The sequence below is a fragment of the Saccoglossus kowalevskii genome, chromosome 7 (genome assembly GCF_978046115.1).
Source record: "Saccoglossus kowalevskii chromosome 7, keSacKowa6.1, whole genome shotgun sequence".
Taxonomy (NCBI): domain Eukaryota; kingdom Metazoa; phylum Hemichordata; class Enteropneusta; family Harrimaniidae; genus Saccoglossus; species Saccoglossus kowalevskii.
Genome location: NC_140647.1, coordinates 26,357,811 through 26,380,773, shown reverse-complemented (window position 1 = coordinate 26,380,773; position 22,963 = coordinate 26,357,811). Strand labels below are relative to the sequence as shown.

Here is a 22,963-nt window from a genome sequence, read left to right as displayed (position 1 = left end):
GTATACGGCATAGGGTTAAATGTCATTGAAACGGAGAATGTATTTACTTCACAATAACCCAAAATAACTCTTCCAAATAAGAGTCTTGTAAACCCACCTCTAGCGATTGTTCTATTATATTACAAACATGGCCAACGTAAATGGAAATTTCTGGCCGCCAAGGGCGTTAATATAAACTAGAACGATTCGATTACAAAAGATTTACCCAAAAGCTAGTTTTATATCTTGAATGTCCCGTTCTTTTCAAAGCAACGGATCGGCCAACATAAACACAATTAGCCACAGTTAAAACATGACGACTAGGCGTGAAATTAGCATGCTACAAAGATGTGACCATCGTAAATTGGAAACGTGTAAAAACATGCCGCGTATGGAAATAAATACAAAGTAACTAACAAATAATTCGAGCTGGAACTTTTCTTAATTCGTTATTCAATGGTAAACTAAGGAGCACTGTTAGTGGATGTTACAACTAAATCGCCGCCATATCTGTTTACTTGTTGTGCTGCGTGTCTGGCGAATGTGTGTTGTTACTTTATAGGGTAACACGAAAGACTAGCACCGTATTGGCAATGTTTTTGTTAACCCTACACTCTCCGCTTATAAGTGGTTGTCATGGCAATAATTTCGACTTGAAGGAGATGTAATCTATAGCGGGTGTGCACTGGAAGAATTAAAACGGCATTGTAGAAGTGCTTACAAATGTGTTTATCTATCATCATCGATGTAGAGATACCCGAAACACAAAGAGGACGAGAATACAAATAATTTTCCCCTTAACCTAGCAGTGTTATTGTCACCATTGTTAGACACGCTAAAGTGTTGATTGTCTTGGGGTCATTACAAAAATCATTCGGGCATGGGAGCAGCCTTGATTGTTACACGTTATAACAAAGGAACCTTTTCATATATATTAAAAGCATACAGCTATATTCTTCGCAAGGTAAAAAAACACTCTTTCTCTGAAATAAGAAAAAACAAAACAAAAAAAAAGTACAGGACGCAGGAAGTCTTCCTTTTTACCGCATGCGTTCTGTATAACTCACGCTGGCAAGTGTTTGGCACGAATAGGCGTGTCTTGTACGAGGTGCAGTACACGACATATCTCCAGTTTGTATCCAGTGTGTGCGCGGTAATGAGCCGTGTCCATCGCGCAATAATGGATGATTGTCTCTTTCAAATGGAAATTCAGCGGGCGTATCACAGGGCTGAGTACTGACAATTTTACTTACTTAATATGTTATCGTCGATGCAACAGACATAAATCGGTGCCAAAGCTAATAGGTTGTTAACGTTTCAAAACGATACGATCGATATTTTTTGTAGAGTTGCGTGTATCTGGGTATCACACGTAGAGGCGTTATCAAACTGACGATTGATAAGATTTTTAACCAACGGCGCCGTAGCTTAGCTACAAACATATGTTTCGTCGCATATTGGTGGTTCTTCAGTGAATGGGTTTTCATGACCTCCTTTATCCCCCTACGTGCTGAGTGTATGGGTTCTTGCGATTTTCCCACAAGCCACCGGAATATCAGCTACAGAATCAAAGTGCTATTCGTCGAAGCGGCATAATTACTCAGCTAAGCTACGCTGTGGCTTTATTTTGAATAGCGGTGAATACTGTGTACTTTTCAAAGACAAGGACCGTCTTATTCATTCACAAGATTGATAGACTCAGACAGGAATCGACGTCACATACTACTGGCATTTATGACATGTGTCTTTCTTCTCTTGTTTATGAAGACGACACCGTAGATTCGTCATTGAATAACCCCGATCACTACTCGCTAATTAACATGGACAGCGTAGTAGAGCATACATCAGGTGCTAGCTGGCAATCGAGTGTGACTATCCGCACGGAACTCGGTAGAAACTGAAGGACGTGCGGTCGATTGAAACAGACACGTACCCGAAGATTATGGACTTACCGGACATCCACACAGCGCCTAAAACGGTGCTATTGCGGTCCACTTCTCCTTGGGCCGTACCTGTGAACCGTTTTACGTAAGTAAAAATATAATATTACACATAGCTTGTCGGAAATCATGTTAAATACACACAGATGTGTAATACCATGTAGTTAAGCGTAAGTGTACCTGTTTTTAATCTGTTGCTAATAAGTATATGTAGTCAGACTTGGTATAGACGAAATAGGCGCAGTGTGTGTTTCCTGTACCTACTTCGTATTGTCGGTCAGATGCAAAACAAACTAAAAGCTTTACACGCTATGTCGATAAAAGCCAATTTCATGCTTCCACTTATTACATGCACTACTCAATACGACCCTTCAGACCCACGGGAAACGCGCGACATTTTTAAGTTTCACTATAAAAAAAAAGTAAGTAGACTTGACCGAAGATTTTTAATAGGTTTTATCTGGCACTTATGACCGAAGAAACACGGGATAGGGGTTACTAAACACATTATTTGCACAGTTCTGTTTCACGCATGATTTAACCAACATTGTCATTGACGTTGGTTCAACTCGCAGTGTTAGTATGTATTGATTATTGGTCCATTGGTAAACAGACATGTGATCTTGCAGTACATGGCAATCAAGCACTTGATCTTATTCAACTTGACCCCTCTGCCGATAAGGATGAAAATCATTGATGCGAACAACAGGTGGTGTGTTCTGTTCTCATTGACGGGTTCATTATTCAGTTATTTCTCTAATAACCCTCAATAATCACCGACGCTACATCCGACTACTCCAACGTCGCCATTTTGAAACACTCGGCTCAGACTCTTTCGCTATTCCGTGGACAAGACAGGTAAACACTCGAGTCAAAACACATTACAGGGTAACGTTATTTTTCTCACACAATTCGACACGCACCGTACAGATGCCAAGACTCATAAACCAACATAACACGTCATTCTGTACACATACACATACACACACATACATACACGCCCGCCCTAGTTTTTCGTCTTGGTCATCGCACGCAAAGTTAGCGGCAATAACAAGCAACGTAAAAATCCGATCTTCTAAAAAGCACACCAACGATCAAAGAGTACACGTATCAAGTTACAGATACGCGACTCCGAGTCGCTGGCTAAAGTACGTATTTTAGCTGCAGCATATTTCACCTGCGCGACACATGCATTTGAAACACTTAATAAATAAAACTAAACGTATGGCTGCTCATACAAAGAGTGTTGTCGTAACTTTTTAATTTATTTTCCCTGTATCTTGCCGACGTCACTCCTTCGAGCATACCATAACGTGAGTTTCACATACCCTAGCAATGTATGTCACATTGTGTGTGTTTTATCAGTTTATTTGATTGTATATAACACGTGCATAAAGTAGCTCTCATCCGCCCAGCGCTAGCATCAAATACATCGTTAAACGGACACTGAGATAACGGGCACTGACACCAATGGTGTTGACGATGTTTACAACAGGAACCAAATTGGTAAGTGTGACCTTCTATAATGACCGCAGTGAGCTGCGTGACCACGTCATGGTAACCCACCTCAATATCAGAGTCAATTTAAATGACCGATGATTAAATAAAAATACACACATCTCTTGACAACCAACAGAACTAACTGTTAAATTTAAAAACTAGACCGTTATCCCGGGTATTACATTCTGGTCAAAATCAGGCATGCAAACGCACGTTGTCGTGGAAACCTGCAACTCTCCATGAATGACCTCCCTGTGCCCTTTAATCGATTTAAATGCTCGACTGTTGCTTAGTTTGAACTCCTCCACAATGTCTATTAACGCTCAACAAAGGGTTGATTGTAACTGTTGTAACTTTAACTGTTGAATCGTTAGGTGTTACGCAACAGCAAGTTTTTATTTAAATACGGCCGGCTAATTATAATTGAGCAAACCTTGTCTGAAATACAGCAAATCAAGTATGTTTCTTAATCATCGGTAAAAATGCGGTTCATTCACTTGCCATGCTCACTTACCATGTATATCTGGTGCATACAGTTATCGTGTGCATATGGTGAATTCACCCACCATGTACATGTGGTCATTTACACTTATCATATACATCTCAGGCTGGTGCATGCATTTCATCTGGTTCATGGTCATGTTCGCCTGGTTCTTTTGCACTTACCATGGATCACTTACACTCACCATGAATATCTGATTTATTTACACTTACCATGTACATCTGGTTTATTTATACTTACCACCTGGTACACCGTGTACATCTGCTCCATATACACTTACTGTGTATGTCTGGTTCGTGTATATCTGGTTCAGTTACACTTACTATGTGTTACTTGTTCATTTAAACTTACCATCTGGTACACCGTGTACATCTGCTCCATATACACTTACTGTGTATGTCTGGTTCGTGTACATCTGGTTCAGTTACACTTACTATGTGTTACTTGTTCATTTAAACTTACCATCTGGTACACCGTGTACATCTGCTCCATATACACTTACTGTGTATGTCTGGTTCGTGTACATCTGGTTCAGTTACACTTACTATGTGTTACTTGTTCATTTATACTTACCACCTGGTACACCGTGTACATCTGCTCCATATACACTTACTGTGTATGTCTGGTTCGTGTATATCTGGTTCAGTTACACTTACTATGTGTTACTTGTTCATTTAAACTTACCATCTGGTACACCGTGTACATCTGCTCCATATACACTTACTGTGTATGTCTGGTTCGTGTACATCTGGTTCAGTTACACTTACTATGTGTTACTTGTTCATTTAAACTTACCATCTGGTACACCGTGTACATATGTTTCATATACACTTACCATGTATATCTGTTTTATTTTTCACTCAGCATGTTCATCTGGTTAATGTACGTTTTGTTGAAAGGACTCTCTTATTAATATGAAATAAACAAAACAAGTTTTGTTTTTGCTTCATGATTTGGAACCCCTGCATTACGGAAACCTTTGCATGTCTATTTATAAACATCGCAAATGCATGCTACTATTGAGCTGGTATTAAACACACATTGATGCCACCGGGTATGACGCACGAACTGACATAATTCCGACAACAATTACATTGTAAACGTGACAGTATCGAACGTTTCTTCACACATTCAGTATTTCAGATTCTACAGTTAAAAACAAAAAAGACATGTGTATCGCTATTGATTCTATTATAAAATCGCGGAATACGACTTCAGCTAACGATCTATTTCGAATAAGTTCGTGATCTCGCATTGAAATCGACAAGAAAGCCACGGTTGTTAACGTTATTTCCGACGTCAGAGCAACGGTCTCCCTATCTTGCCACCTTCATGCGGTATACAAATCTATCATGCATTGCTGACGCAGAATGCAATATCCGAGAGAACAGTCTTTTCAAATCATGTTTATTTTGACGCATTATAATTTCATGTCGTATACATGTGTAATACTATATTAAACCACGTTTATTGTCCGATTTAATCTGCTCGGTATGTATTGTTTGCTCCCTTCTCTGTTCCATGCAAGCATTAATGTGTGTTTGTCGCTCACGGCAAAGAATATTTTTTTTTTTTTATCGCACGCATGATTTCAGCCAACAGTGACGTGCATGTTCTGAATTATTCACGCTATAAAACAACAAGTGTTAAATAAATTCGTAATATGTCAGAGTTAAATGAATTATTGATTAATCTGCGTGTGGAAATATTCTACTATAAAAGTTGTCGTGCAAATATATGGGCTGATTGCTTGTAGCTAGGAGATTCGGACTTAACATACGTGCGACAGGGCAGTACGTAGCAATGTCATAAACAAGATGGCGTTCACTTGGCAATTTAGACAAAAAATCAGGTTGTTGGATCACATTCGTGCATGTATAATTGAAATATGGACGTGAAATCACGTGAACGATGAAAAGATTACCTTATGTTAAAACCGACTATATAACGTCTATTCATAAAACTATATAGCGCGTCTCGGGATCGTGAGCGTCAGTTTCCATAGCAACTTAATTATGTTTTCGCTCAATATTTGGTAATCGTGGAAGCTTGTGTGTTCTCATTTTTCGTAATGAATTGAGTGAATTGGACAGACAGAAACGGTCTGTGTCGGCAATTAGTAGCACGGCAAATTATAGTAATTTTGCCTGAGACGAGAAAATTGACTACTTGAAATATTGCGGAATTCTAAAATTGAACAAAGTGTTTTACCAGATTGCATTGTTAACACTATTTTTAGCGTCCATAATCTTGTGTTTAATGCCGTAAAACGTAAAACAAGGCATATAATTAAGAAATATAATTTCACTTGCATAGGGGGCAGTGCAGACTGACTGTCGTGTTGATAATAATTTCAACAACGCTCTTTACGTCATTCAGTATTCGGGAATCGTCTTAGGATAGTGTCATAGTGATGGAGTAAATTCACCGTGTCACCGAACTGTATCAATTCTGCATGGCGTTATTTCACAATGCGCATACTACGGTTGATATATTTTCCGTCAAAACTCCGAACGTTAGAATAAAAACGCACACATATTACCCCTCCCTTTCACCCAAGACGACCCGTCATTTTGCCACTCCATCCGCCGGGTTAATTGTTTGACTTCCCAAAATTTGGTAATTCACAGCTGGTTATCATCAATCCGATTTTTTTCTCAACCGAAAACATTCAGTTTTGCTGATAAGTCGCGAATTGCTTATTCGCTGCATGACAACAAATCAATACGTACCTGCCATCGGGGATTACTGGGTGAATTATTAGGATTGATAGAATAAAGGTCAGTCTGCAATTTATGATGGTGAAGATCAAATGGCGCCAACAATCGCGCGATACCATGGAACGAACACTGTGTTTACACAATTATTCGACATTATTGACGACGGGAGATTATATAATAACACAATTTTAATACCCGATTTCTGGAAAAAAATATCCCTATTTCTGAAAAAAAAACTTTAAAAGCGCAATAATTACTTTATATGATAACCAAAATCAAAATGGCGGTCAGAGTTAGCCGACGGTTTCAAATATGCAAATAGGCACTGGTAGCCATTTTTATAACATAAAATAACAGCTCATCAAACTATAAACAATTTGCAGTACAGAATTGTTTTACCCATATAATTATTTTAGTCATTAAATAAATTATAGTCGTTCAACCAGAACTCGTTTCCCTCGCGAATGAATTTTGTATGATCCTGTGCCCTTCAAAATGTTTATATCGCATTGAACAAACGTTATATGAGGAGACAGTAATAAAATGTGATGTGTCATTTTGCGATGAGGGCGTTTGACGGGAAATCGGAAACGTTCGATTTAATTATGCCGATTAATAGTGAGTCTCAGTGGGGGATAAATCGAACCACATCCTGAGGCGTATAGATAATCGCGGCGGCGGGGGGGGGTACAGTTGTTGGAATGTCATGCTCTGCAGTAATAACACATGCATGAACTAAGAAACAACAATATGTACATGAAAAAGCGATATTTTCTACTAATACAATCAACTGTTCATGCGGCGGAATCTTTTGTTCGCTCCGACCCCCGCGACTTGTCTTTTAATCATGTTGTAGAGTGATAAAAATGTCGGCCATTCTTTTCACTTCCCCTGCTTTTAATAAACTAGAGTATGAAACATATTTAATTTGATATAAACCTGAAAACAAGTAAAAGATTTCATTTCATTTCAACGAGAGAGGAAACCGGATGAGATCAACAGCTTGAGTACTAGTAAATTATATTTAAATTGTAGACTCGTTAATTTATATGTATATTTCACCAACTGATTGAAATGATCTCAGTATGTTGTTGACAACTTAATCCAGCATGTTGATGTGAAATATAGACTGAATTAATTCTTAATGTCTCGCGAGTGAAAAGGGTCGCTATGATAACAATCAGTCGCTGCGTTTTATATCCCTGGGGGCGCTATAGCAACCGCAATTCGTCGGTGCGACGGGAATTCAGATATCTTTCAAAATTATAGGCGCTGCGAAGCTGTTAAACGATGCGTGGACTGTGCTTTGTAAGGCAAGCCGATTTGAACTCGTTCGATATGCAGTGCCTGGCAATATCGGAATGTAAAGACATACGCTTGCTGTTGATGATTTCACGGTGGATATTGTAGTAACGTGGCGGTCACGATGTATACAAAGCACAGAGAAGTAAATCAATACGGTCTAAAACAACAGTGTGGTTTGTGTTATGCGTACCGAAACACGCAGGCAGCCGACAAGTTCTAGGAGGTGGATGGCGCCAAACAGCAATTCTGATTTTTATTTATACGTGTGCCCACCCAGAACACATTACTGTAAATGCATTAATTACTAGTACTCACTGGTTGTTAGTTTCGCTATTTTCGCCGATAAGTTAAATTCGCTAAATGTAATCAACCGTGTCGTACCTCTTTGTTTTCCTGCTGAACTTAAACCTTAGTTAAATTGCATGAAAACATCAAAATAGTGAAATTAAATGCAAGTGAAAATAAATGGGTTTTTTTCAGTATATTTAAACTACAGCGTTGATATTTAGAGCATTTAGAATATTTAATCAATTACAGACAGGGAAATGAAGATATATCTTAACAAAATAATTAGTTTTTCAAAAATGATTTTTAGGGGAAAATATTAGATATTACAAGCACATCAATATGTATATCTGTGAATTTATTAAATTGACGAATTTGTCAGTAGAATGTCTACTCTTGGCATTAATGTTCACTATTAACACCACCAAATACAGTCCAACAGAACACACACGGCCACAACTCTGTGGCAATTTCGCATGACAATTAATGACATTGTCACGTTGTCACGGGAGCAAAACAACTCGGACATGTTAACCTGTGAAAACATAACTTGGTGTGGTTTGGAGGATTCCCAGGAAAGGGCGACGTGAAGTCGTCCATATGTGACGCCCTCTAGTGACTTAATGTGACAATCTTTCGTTTTTATTGATTACACTCAGGAGAAAATGCCGTGGTAGATTCCGAATGGGATGAAAACGACGATCATTTAATTAATTATTCGATCCGTCCAAACGAAATATTAATAGAGTAACCAGTCATGCTATGATCGAGTAGAAGCAAATACCAGTATAATAATTTAGTTTTGTTTTGATGTTCTGACTGGAGTACATTGTGCGAGTGTTCCACACAATTTCATGCCCCATTTTACACATATCTTTCCAATTGAGCAAGACCATTCATGTTGTTTCGACAACTATTGGAACTATGGGCACAGTCAGACACATATTCACGATGCGCGTCAACATATGATGGAGTAGCGCCACCAAGAGTCGATTAACCGTATCGGTTGCTATGACGATGCATGCAGTTTATTTACAACTGTCACGTGCCTGATATTTGGACGATCGACCATCTCCTTTGAAAGAACTAGTAGAAACCGATCGATACCGTGTCTCCAGACATTAGAATTGTCTTATACCGTGACTAATTGTCCAACTATCGAATTCTGGACCATTATATAGATAATGACTAATGGACGCATTCAGCCCATGTACCCCCGGCTATGTATTAAACGCTACGGGCATTAAACATTTAGATCGAAGCGAAAAAATGTAATATAATACTAATCTCCATAACATCGGTTCTATTATATATAACCAAAACATTCCGTTAATTTAAGGTGAAACAGATTATAATAGAACGGGGGCATTTTAAGTAGGCGTGCATGTAGGCATGGAGGTAGGTTTGCATGTAGGCTAGAGCAGAGAAGGCGAGTCTGCCCTGAATTCACGTTTCAAAAATGCTTAACATAAAGTGTAATTTACTCGACAATAAACGACCGAATGCTCGTTTGATGTGACAGGATACGGCCATTCAGATTTATTGTAGAATATAAATCCTTCAGGCTTTAAGCCTCTGGCAACAATCATTCGCTTAAAATATACATATAATCCGAAAATATAAGCTATGGTGTGTAACTCAACTTCGAGGGGCGTGTGATAATTATAGGGTCACGATAGTTCACTTGTGTTCATACCTCGCACAGTTAGGGGAATATTTGTCGTTGCTAGGCTGGCGAAGAATACGCTTTCTTGACGTTACCCAGGCGTTTACCGACCCCTGATCTGTGAGACTTTTATTTACTGCGGGTAATCAATGCAAAAAACTGTATTTCTGTTCCATGAGTGGTGTCCAATAATGAATATCGGAAGAACAGGAGTTCTTTTGACGTGTCAGTGAATCACTAGCGATTTAATGAGAGGCACCGACCGATTAATTTGACAAACAATACACGAAGAGGAATAAGAATAGCATTGTTATTTAAATGTATACGCACCATTGTTAAGCTAGCAGAGCCGTATGAGCACACACAACACGATAAAAGGATTCAAAGTGTATCCCCACACACGTGAATGGAATAGGCGATCAGGACTGCTGATACGGTATAAGGCATTGTTGTATCTCAGGCTTTAGCGCTTATAGTCAACACCCCCGTTTTTTTGCGGATCTCTTTGCAAGTATCATTCGCTATTTAATTACTACATGGACTTCAAAACGCTAAAACGCGCTTCCCACCTGGATGGATTGTTCCGTGTGTGTCCCGTATGTAATGAGATCTTCGGGGATACTAGTATATGTCGCGTGTGTCTGTAGTAGGTCGTGTACCTAGGGATTACGTAGCTAGCTGTTTATATCTCTGTATGCTTCAATTAATGTTTGGATATTTGACAAGATCAGAACAAATGATCGTGTTTACATCGCGCTTTCCCCGCGGACACCTTAGAAAAAGCAGCCGATTTCAGCGGTCGAGAACGGCTGCTATATACTAGTACACAGTACAGACCCATTACATTATATACGACAGTTGACATGTATTAAATACCTCGTGTGTTTGCAGTCTGAACGTTCGCCACGGAGGGATCTGAGCTGACTGTTTCAAACATGGCTACAAGACGTGCGTACAACGGTGTGCTTACTCCGCGGCAACTTAAACGTAAAATTTATGGAAATACCGCCGTGGTTTGTATTAAGGGTAAGGGTAATATGCCTGATATAACGTACACATCTAACGAAGGACAAAATAAATTATTTCGCAGGTCGAACAAGTCTGGCATAGTGAATAGGGATGGAACAAATACTGACGAATCGTTACGGGATGCTGGCAATGACGGTTCTCCTGAATTCCATCTGCCCGCTGCACGAGAGTCACGTACACCAGTCAAGAGAATTTTAATGTCGACACAGTCTTGTCCGGCCGACATCGAAGGAAGTGAGCTACGGACGTACTCGATAATAAATAGTAGTAACCGCCAAAATGACCGAGGGGATTCAAGGGCCAGGGTGAAATCCGCTCGGAAAAGAACTGCTCGAACGCGGGGGCGGGAAAGACCGACGTTGTTCTCAAGGTTTTCTGAGGAAGCCAAAGAAGTGATGAAGGAGATTCGTGAGGAGATGGAGAAGGAGAAGTTGGAAAACAGTACACATATATCTGACATTTTGGATACACCTCGTGACAATCACTTATTAAAAGACGAGTTTGACTCATTGGATGAAATAGACAATAACATTACTCGGGAAAAATATGCAGACGAAGACGATCAAGGAATTACAAACAGTTCTACAAAGCCACACAAAGTGCACAAAGTATCCATAGTAAGCAGCACCGGTAGTGCTACGAACAGTACTATGACGACTGAATCGCGATCAGCTACGACATTCACAGACAGTGAACGTGATATGAGTAACGGGGACGATATGGTGTCGACTCCGCCAGATTCAACGAGACCAAGTTCCAGTAGTCGTACAAGTCTAATGAACGACGCAATTCTGGAGGACGAAGAGTACTCTTTAAATTTTGATGTTCGAAGGAACAAATTTAGTGCCTTGCCGGCTACACCCCTTGTTGCGCCAAGGACACGGACACGACCAAAAACGTACCGCAAATACCAAAATCGAACTATCAATAATAATAGTCTTAATAACAACATCAGACTCTATGGCAGGCGCAATCAACAAAACAGAATGCTGCAGAACCCCGGGGAATACACGGAAAGGAGAGCATACCGGAAAACTCCGCCCATACCAATACATGTGATGAATAAAATCAAACAGGTGAATGCCGAGCACGCTGAGAATACTTTGCTACCGTCTCCTTCCCATTCCCCAGAACCGCCTCCACCACCACCCAGACTATACAAGGAACGTTCTTTTCAAGTCACTGGACCCGCTTACGACATTCGTTACCAGCAGCCACTTTATTACAACTACCACAAGAAACTCGACCCAATGGAGAAAAAACTACAATCGGAGTCGGTGGAGAAATGCCGTGCATGGTTGAACAAATGGGTAATATCTGAATGACGTCATTCTACAGTGAGTAGCCCATAAACGAGAATTAATCTCCTTCATTGATCCGCTAGACTGTTGACAATACAGCTTGATTTATATGTGTAATTTTAATTCGACAATTTGTTGACATTTTGTGACAAGTTTGGATCAAAGGAATACTTTTATTGAAAAGCAATTACTGAAATACATACATACATGTCACGTTTTAAAATTTGTAATTTGTCTATTATGTTTATATCACAGATAGATGTACCCAAGATTTACTGGAATGATAGTTTTATACAGACGGCATGGCTGTCCTCTGGTCCTGTGGTTCAGTAAATCAATTCTTTAATATATATACACACAAGACTGGACAAGTCTCTGGCGTATACCTGCTGGAACGTTGAGTTGACAGTGTCGTAGACACCTGTTGATCAAAACTAATCAGGTGCACTCAGCTTGTTTTGGAAATTACACAATACCGCTTTCCAACGTGACAACTCACACCTTAGAAGCTCAAAGAACAGTTTTACAAATTGTTTCTCAAAGTAACTATAGAGTTGACAATTAATTTTAACAATCAGACATTTTTTTCATTGTAACATCCTAGTACATCGTTAGACACATTGTTGATGTCAAGGCCACGATATGTCCAAATTAAAGCAATGGTCAATGTACAGCACGCCTTCCCAGTAATCGGGACTATTTTGTGACGTTGTAGTTACAACATGTCAAGGTCACCGTACAACGAAACACAACATGTTTATGATGTATTCAAGAGAGTAAAACTGCGTCCATCCATCGAAATCACAATTGTTTCACACCGTTTACAAATTCATAGACAAATACTCGACATTTATTGACCATGATACTTAAATTCCACCCAATGGGTGTTGTCATTTACAAATTGCTGAAATCTAGTATGTTTTCAACAAAGTGGTAAATATATGTTAATAAATTCTTTCCCGCTGAGCGGCTTATTAATTATGCATGTGTGTAATAATGCTATATTTCTAATTACTTTTTTTTTTAATTTATTACCAATTGCTGAAAGAAGGAAAATAATTACAGCATGTTTCTATGTTGTGCTCACGGCGTCAAAAAGACACGTGTCATCATTCGACCTGTCACAACATGGAAAACGTTTACCACATTCCCTCGCGTGCTTTGAATGCGTTAAACGAATGTTACGTGGGTCAGTAATGTATTTGGAGACAGTTTATCATTCAGGGACATAATTATCGTGGTCATTTTCTGACACGCTCTGAAAATCCACTTGAATGGAAAACCTTATTGCGTTCGATAGCGTAACCATAACACCGCTGTATTGTTAATTACACCACTTCACCACTGAAATGAAAAATAGGTTCGACGCAACCCTTGGAAGAAATCGGAAATTAAAGCCCGTTTAATTTGGTTGTTGGGGTGAGTGTACATGTCATGCTATCGTGATTAATGTCACCAGAAATGTTCCTAAGGCACTGAACGTCTCCGGGTGTCCGCCACAGTGTCTTCTAGGCATGTGCCGTGTTTTCATTCTGAATAAGGAATTTGCTCGGTGATCCAATTACACGAGGAACATCGATCATTTGTGTTTCGACGGACGTGAATCTTATAGTACAGCGTCAACCCGGTATCCGGACAACGCGACAATGTTAATAGAACATGTGTGCATGTGAATACGTCAGGGCATTCTCTCATCAACATTTTATTCACAGTTTATGCAGTGTGCGTTTGGATTATACGAACTGAGCTGTTTCTACTTTCTTTGCTTATAGCGATACGCTATACCTTTAATTTCAACGTCTTCCATCCCATCACAATTTTGTTACCACACTTTGTAATACAATTTCCTGGAGCCGCCTTAAGTTTCATGAATAAATACCACCCCCAATGCTTTCTTTCTTTCTTTCTTTCTTTCTTTCTTTCTTTCTTTCTTTCTTTCTTTCTTTCTTTCTTTCTTTCTTTCTTTCTTTCTTTCTTTCTTTCTTTCTTTCTTTCTTTCTTTCTTTCTTTCTTTACGACTAATTTTGAGTAACAACTTATACGTATTGATATCTTAGAAAACATAATTATTGCAGAAATGGGTTTTCTAAATGTTGTCATGGAAACAAACATATTGACATGATAACGTCATATTGCACACTCACGTCATGTGATGTAGGCGACACAGACATTGCGATAGTGTTCACGATCAAAAACAGCAATACGTTCAACATAGGTTTCAGAAATCGAGTACTTTAAATCAATTAAACTCTCCTTTCTGATCACAACAAATATTTTACACGTTTGAAACTGTGCCAAAGGCTCCTCTGGGCATTATTTGGCTAAGTGCCTCTTTGGCCACTCCACAAGACCCACGAATTAGTCACCCATTCATTGCGGGCGTCTTTACAACCGTCTCCCTTTCAAAGTCTGTAAATACCACCAGCTCGTTGGACGTGAATACTATTGAGGTAGTAGGTTTCAATTAAAACAGATCAAAATAATACATTATCTTTCCACAATGCAGTGTAATGTTGACATTGTTAAAAAAAACATTTTTGTTTTACGAGTTATAGTGATTAATTAGGTATTCTATATTTACAAAGCTTTAACATGAATTTCTATGTAACTTCTCCCATAATTGCCCATTTATGCACTATTTCAGACAGTTTTTCATCAAAAATATATTTTACTAAAAATAAAAAAGTCGATGACTTGTTTTCAAATTATTACTTACGTAAATACAATTTTGAGACACGAACAACCGTACATCGGATGAATTTGGAAAATTGCTTCTTCTTAAGCGACGGTGACGCGTTTTGTTCAGTTTCCATGGCAACAACCGGCAGTTATATAACAATAACCTTCCTAACAGCCGGAATACCTAGTGTGCAAATGAAAGTTGCTTTCAATTTTTAATCTTCTCCATGTTACTATTCCCTAGAGTACCGCACCCAAGTCTACTTAAGTTAAACCCCGTGACAGTCACGGATACTTTCCCACGCTCAATGCCACGTCAACGCCACCCAATCTTGGCCAATCACGCGTGGTTAAAACTACATACTCGCATCTTTCAGGATAAAACAACACTATTCAAATAAAACAACAACAAAAAACAAATAAAAAAGAGCACCTGCACCAAGGGAACGTCAATTATATTACTCGCCCCATTTTCCAAGACACGAACCCATTGGCGTATATTTCCATTGACACCTTGATTATACCATCATTTTCACGTGTCTTTCTTTCTTGAAAAGATTGGCAGCGTTTTTTTATTTCTAAATTAATTGCATAAATCGTTTATGCACTCACTTTCTTTCGCTAATCAAGCGTTAAGATTCATTGGTAGGAAAGCTGAATGAAAGAAACTTTCCACTGTGTACCGCCAATCAACATGTCATTTTGTAGATTAGTAACTCGAATATAGACGGAGCTACGAAATGAGTGAATTCAAACACATATTTATCCAATTTACTGATGCATTCAGAGAAAAATATATGTCAGTTTTTCAAATACGACACGCTGGAAATAACAAGTCTAACTTAGCAAATATTAAGAGGCATGCCGTGACGCGACGTAATGCCATTGCTAATTATTTCCGCAACGAATCCTGTTGGCTATTATCAACACCTGAATTGCATTTATCATGACAACAGAATACACTGATAATGGGTGAATTCTCAGTTTCGGTTAATCTACTTGGCTGGCTGGAGAAGGGAATATACATAACATATGCAGTTTTCTAAACTTGATCCAAAATTCTCAAAATTCACGTTCTATCTACATATATACTAGTATTCCATTTAATATCATCATCCGAGTTTTCACACCCCCCAGCATGCAGTGCGGTTTCCTGTAATCGTATTTCAAGTTGAATTATTTCCAAACTAATATGAACCTTTTCGTTGATCAGAAATTGTATAGTAAGTGTAATCCCCGTCTAGAGGTTTATTGAAATCACCCCTACAGTGAAATGAAATGCCCACTGTAAAATGCGAAATGAATATAGTTAAATAGAAACCAAATTGTTGATAGCTTACTCAGCGGCAAAAAGGGGTTGTATATTCCGGATTTTTGTATTGCCCGTAGTAGGTTTTATAAATACTTCTCGATGCTGTGAACAAATAACCAGACAGATGAAAAAAGGCAAGGATTATTCACATTCTCATTGAATGAGATTTTACAACCTACTATGTATGTTTTCAGCATAAAAGAGAATCAATAACTTGTTGCCCATAACTACTCGTAATATTTCATAAATTTGAATGAACGAAAAAGATAACAAACTCCATATTACAATATCGCAACTAATTGTTGTTCCTATGGTGACTGTCACGATTGGCAATTTATTCTTTGTTTAGGCTCGTTCATTTAATAGTTGAATACTATGTTATTCTAAGGGTTTAGACAGTCGTCTATGCCAATTCTTTCCGAGTAAAAAAATAAAACTGTATTTCTACACGGAATACTGTACAAAAATCAATTAATTGACTGTCAATGTATATCTCTGTGGTTATTACACCTCCAAACTTGAATGCGAAGTGACACATCTTAGCCCAGGAGCCGAGCTCACACACAAACCCCTTCCAATTTGGGTCGTTCGCGAATAAAATTATAAATGACACTAACTTAAGTTGATTTATTTCTGAATTTGTGTCTAATACCCCTTGCTTTAATTTTATTTAGTAGTAATATTATATGATATGTTTGCCAAGGTTAACGCCATTTCTTTGATCGGCGCCCGCCTGGTGCTCATAGTTATAATTTGCATGTTTGAAACTCCCTAGGGACCGACATACTGCAAAATATGTCGCTGCTTCATTTAAGAGCTGCGAGCGGCAATAAAAACAAAATGGCGCATTGCAGAAGCTCGCCAGGTGAATAGACTGTAACACATTATGCGTTGGTTTATAAACATTTGACCGGTATGATAACCGCTTCCATTTTGCGATTTCACAATAGGACGACCCTAATATATGGGATGCAAGAAGAGCTACGGGTTCAATAGATTATTTTCTGTCCGTTTGTTGTCGAAACGTGACATTATTATTTCAGATATAGCTATTGACATGACTTCTGAAAGAGATTGATTTGTTTGCGCTGATTACGGGTCACCCCCAACTCAAAAGTGGGACACTGCCTTTATTTGTCTATTATTTTCAGACTAATATTTGTAAAGCGTGGGGCAATAATAAGGTGCACATACTATGTTTATTACTGTCAGTACCCGGTGTTGCCATGAATGCGCTATGAAACGAGTTGTATATACTTAGTATCTCGTCACGTACAGGTATGACCCTTTAATTTCAAATCAGTGAAAAACATTTCAACACTCCGCCAATGGGAACATAAACATTCATTCTCTTCTACAAATAATCGTAAATTGGGTTGCCATGACAACAGTAACGCGATCACTGGAGGGCGTTTGTGATATACTTTTTTAGTAGAATTTAGTAGAAGAATTTAGATTTTTTTTATATAATATAATAGGGATATTTTCTAAATATATATTTTCTCATCAATTGTAAACATGGTTGATATTTTTTAACACTAATCAACTTGTAATGAATACTTTTGATAATATGTTATTTTTATTGTAATTTACACATTGCTTAAGACTACCCAACGTAGCGGGCGCTATGCACTGAAAGAACAATGATGTATGTGTATAACTAGTTCGTTGGAAACCCAAGGCCGAGGAGAGAGCCGTCAACATTTTATTGTGTGCAATCTCCGTCCATTGTATGTTTAATTACTTAACAGAGTGTTCATATATCCACACAGACCAACAGGCTTCACATTTATAACAGCTTATTCAATTTATTTTATTTTATTTTTTTATACGTTTGTAATGTTACTCTATGATTTTTGTATAAGACATATAATTTGTATATTTTTTACATTCATAATACACTAATAATATCTATATCACAATGCTTCTTAAAAAAAGAATTATATATTTTCATATCTATATATCACGTGACAATGAAGTTGCTCAGCAATGAATCTGTGCAATAAATAGATCCAGTTGTGTGTACTGTTTCTTCTAAGGAGTACTGTTTTGTACGTATTTATTCGATGAAACATTGAATTATGCAAATATATGCCAATTGCATGTAAATTATGATTGACTTTCTAAATAATAAACAAATGAACTAGTGTGGAACGGGACAAAAACAACGTATTTAGTCATGATGAAGTTGGCTCCAATGTGTGCAACATCAGGCTATCGAGAACAATCAGCAACAGAAATAATCTAGATGGCCATAATTTTCCCGCTAAAATGTTATTGTAACATTTGACACATTTATGTGTATTTTCCTGCAATGTTTTTTCTTAATTTTGGACGAAATGAACATAATTTGTTATTGGCTATTTGTTTGTTTGTTTTTCAATACTGACCAATATGGCGTAATCGGATATGTACCACAACAAAGAGCAGACTCTTTATATTATGAGTACATCACTATATGGCTCAGATATACATCAGTAGAAGTCATACAAATTGTATTTGCGTCAAGCGTGACGTATGGAATACATTAAATGTACGTTTATTTTACTGCGGCGGAGGATTCTATTGTCCGTGCACGGGCAATTTTGTCATCTCCGAACAAATGCTCGCTTTTTCCTGTAATTAATCTTGTATTGAATTGGACCCACTTTGTTATTTTCCACCCCCTGTCCAGTGGCGGATCCAGCAAAATGTATTGGGGGGGGGGGGTCCAAGCTTCGCTTAAGATACACGGAGCGTAAATCGAAGAGAAGCTATGCGTAATCCAGATGATACGAATCGTCATGCGTTTGGGAGGGGCCATGGCCCCCTGCCCCCCTCTGGATCCGCCACTGCCCCTGTAGAAACGGGTGACAACATGTACTACTCTTTACAGTAGCGACATTGACTGTTAAACTGTCTGTTTTTAAATCCTGACAAGATGGTCCATGCATATTTCGATATTACGCCACATGACGGCGAAATAAGGAAAGCCATTGAGTGGATATCGTTATCTTGCCGGAGCCTATAAATACTCGTAGTTCAGGTTTGAATAATAACATAAATACCAGTAACAACACATGTAAATTAATAATCACATGTAAGGACGTTTTAAATAGTTCACCCTGCGGCTATTATATTAAAGCTGGAGGGTCGTCATCTGCGCGCGCGCGGAAATTGAGTCCCATGCGACGATAACAACACACGCTAAAAACGCAAAGGCGCATGGGTAGACGCTTGTTTGTAAACAATGGCACGCTATGGCCATCTGACGCATGCGCAGATGACGACTTTCCGCTTTATCTCATTTATTAGTTGTCTGAGGTTAGATCTACTAGTCCGTGTTGCTAATATTATGTAAAATTAAACTGGATTTGGCCGTTTGAATACAATGCGCCCTCTATGACAGAGCAAACATTCATCAATGCTTTATTAGGATCAATTTTAAATACATGATCGCAAAATGTGATTGAAACAGTGACATTTTTCAATATTAGCTGAAATACAAACATCGACGTTTCTGGGATAAACTAAATCTCATGTCATACACTTTTAGTTGTTTGCAGGCTGGTTGTTAGATAGTTGCTCGACAACTCTGTTCGATCCACCGATTATTCGAATAATACTGTTTCGACGCAGCAGTGGCTGTCATGTGTACAAATGAGTCACACGTTCACGTTTCCACTTGAAACAAACTTGGACAAAAGTATTCAAACATTCCACCATAGGTGGCGCTGTTACTGCCAAGCTACGAACTGCAAACGTGACAGTTGAGACAAAAATAAAATATGATTCGGACAAGTTGCAGAAAATAAATATAAAACAAACAGTAGGCCAGCAAATGTATATTAATAACTTTACCATCTGTTAACTAAAGTTAAACAAACAATAAATACATTATTGGCAACATCTAAACACAAGAGCATGCCGAACTTGCATTTACACACTTCATCTTGATAAAAACAATACGGTCTGATTTATCGCAAAGTAAAGAAAAAAGTAGGGGAAAACGCTAGCACGCATGCGCTTAGAATTACCTGTACGTAATGGTAAATCCATTTGATTATTTTTTGATAAATCAAACCATGTTTGATAAACTGTCAAACTAAATTATTCAATCTGGTTCAACAAACTTCAAATTTATCATCTTATTGCCACTTTTATTGGAAAAGAAAAAAAAAAAAACACTTTCCTTACAAAGTACCGGGCATGGGCAGTAGTGAGTATAATCCTGTATTCCACTTCTATACTAGTACATGAATTATCGCAAGCATTCTTTTAATGAACATCTATCAGGGGATAAATCTCTCTACTGGGTTCTCCACACTTGTCAGGGGGGAAACTCGTCTCGTCTCTCTATCTCGTCCCCTTGAGGTACGGGATCGGGAAAGTCACTTTAACTTTACAGTCAAATAAGGCACACACAACGAAATACGTTTCAGCTCTCGTCTTAGTCGATCTTTTGGAGCACTCTATAAGACACAGCGCCCTGGGGAAAAGTCCCCAAGACTATCCAAGGCTGACCCAAGACTCGCCCAAGACTGGGCTGCCTCAAGGCTCGCCCCTGGACTCTCTCGGACCCAGACTCGACTGCCCAGGACTGCGTCTGTCGTGGAGTATTCGCCAAGACCAACTCAAACTCTCTTTATTCATTTTCAAAACTCTAACCAATTACAAAACAGTAAAAAGACTCTAGGGCGTAACCTTCAATCATAAAGCCAATCACACTAAGTACTGAATACGTCATATCTTTTGATTAATCGTTCACTACATTAATAACTGTGGATATAAACTGTCAGAATCGCGACGGATATCTGGAAATTAGTTCCAAATCACTGAGCCAAGTTCCGTCCAAAACATCAAATAGGCCTACACGATGACAGACATAACACAGCAATTCGCTAATAATCAGTTAATTAAGTCGGTCAACAGATACGCAAAAACAAATTCATGACACATCTATCATTCCATGAGTAGAAATTTCATTGTTTATTCTACACAATTATTCTATATATTTTCTATATTTTAAACTGAAAGATTTATTGCCATCACGACACGTTTGACCCACGTCACCAGTATACATAGTAAGGACCACCACATACATACTTTAAAAAAACAAAAAAAACAAACAACACAACGGGTTGCGTATACATTATTCGGTGATTTGTATCAGGGAATTCAAATAATCCACGAGGGATTCGATCTACACATATTCATTGTGATATGAGGCAACGCAAGTGACATTGGTACTAACGAAGTAGGCTCGTGCGAAAACCAGGATGTACAACATTTCTTTCTCACGTGAGCGCCATGCCCAAGTATACTTTTGAATATTCAGAAGATTGTAATCTCAACGGAGCATGATGGGTAAGTGATGTGTGGTAGGCATGGCGACAGTAATCTGTGTTACGACTAAATGATAATACGTTACTTTTGTCATCATTAAAGGGAACCTCAATCCAAACAACATAATGACCCCTAAAGAAAAAGCTCCACAAATGTAGGAGAATGCAATTTACACTTTTATTATAACAGTTTTCATTCTCTAGATATTCAACTTTTCATCGTTATTATGTAGTCAGCCATCTTGATTCTCAAGCAAAGGATTATGGGTAAAGTATGACATCATAGAATCTGTTGTCAGAAATTGAGAAAATTATTTCATCCGTAGTATGACTACGTAATACTGATGAAAAGTGGAATATCTAGAGAATGAAAAGTGATACAACAAAAATGTAAATTGCATTCTCCTACATTTATGGAGCTTTTTCTTGGGAGTTCATTATGTTGTTTGGATTGAGGTTCCCTTTAAATATTAATTGGACATTGTATTGATAAGTCAGCAATATAGATTGTACAAACCGCACTCTGTGATTAGGAAGTACGATTCGATACAACGTCTTTAAGTTAATTCGCCATTAAAAACATACTAAGAAATCCTTGAAATCCAGCAAGTAGGGTTGGGTTACTGGAATGTTCAAAATTCTGAAACAAATATATGTTCACCTATATAGGCATATATGTTTTAATGGTAGCAAACTACCTTAATACGTATTCCTATTCCTGGGAACAATTACATGGTTTATATTAACCTAAATAATATACAAATGTAGAAACATGTTTAATTTTGTTCCGTTTACAAGGACGACTTCATTGGAAGAATATTTCTGGCAACTATGCCAATTACATATCAGACCAATCGTATTTATGGTGTTGCTAAAATTCAAGTGTGTTTTGCAATATCAAGTTTAAACTAAATTTTAAAGTTTGCCAAGGTAATATAGCAACAATATCGGCCGATATTAGACCAAAAAGTGTTTCATTTTAGTGACGTCATTGATTACTATTATGGCAAAATGAAATAAAATGACAGGAGCTGCCTTTTGATTGTCTATACCCCCACATGATTGTAGTCTTTGTTTTTATCTGCACCATATCATACATATTATGACATGTAATTTCATGAATTGGTCCATAAATTAAACACATATTTATTAAAATATTAATATGCTGAACGAGTCATTGATTTACGTATTCTACCGGCGTATTCAATGACAAATACACATTGGATATACTGCCAGCACGTTTTTGTGTAGTTATGACGGTACCACGACGCATAACAAGACTTATGTTTGACGTGCTGTGTATTAAAATAAATCCACCGTATCCAATAATATATGTACTTTTCCCAGGTACGAAATAGTGACAAACAAAATATACTTTACGCGTAGTATCGGAACAATCCACTGGGAGGTGAGTTTTAAAA

General features: G+C 38.1%; 1 protein-coding gene across 1 annotated transcript; it reads left to right on the top strand.

Annotated features, from left to right (window-relative positions):
* Positions 1 to 1,012: 1,012 nt before the first annotated feature.
* LOC100374506 (uncharacterized) lies at positions 1,013 to 13,205 on the top strand. Its single transcript, XM_006825503.3, has 3 exons — positions 1,013 to 2,007; positions 10,988 to 12,263; positions 12,483 to 13,205. Exons 1-2 carry the CDS (start codon positions 1,922 to 1,924, stop codon positions 12,249 to 12,251), a joined length of 1,350 nt encoding a protein of 449 aa, XP_006825566.2. The 5' UTR covers positions 1,013 to 1,921; the 3' UTR covers positions 12,252 to 12,263; positions 12,483 to 13,205.
* Positions 13,206 to 22,963: the final 9,758 nt, after the last annotated feature.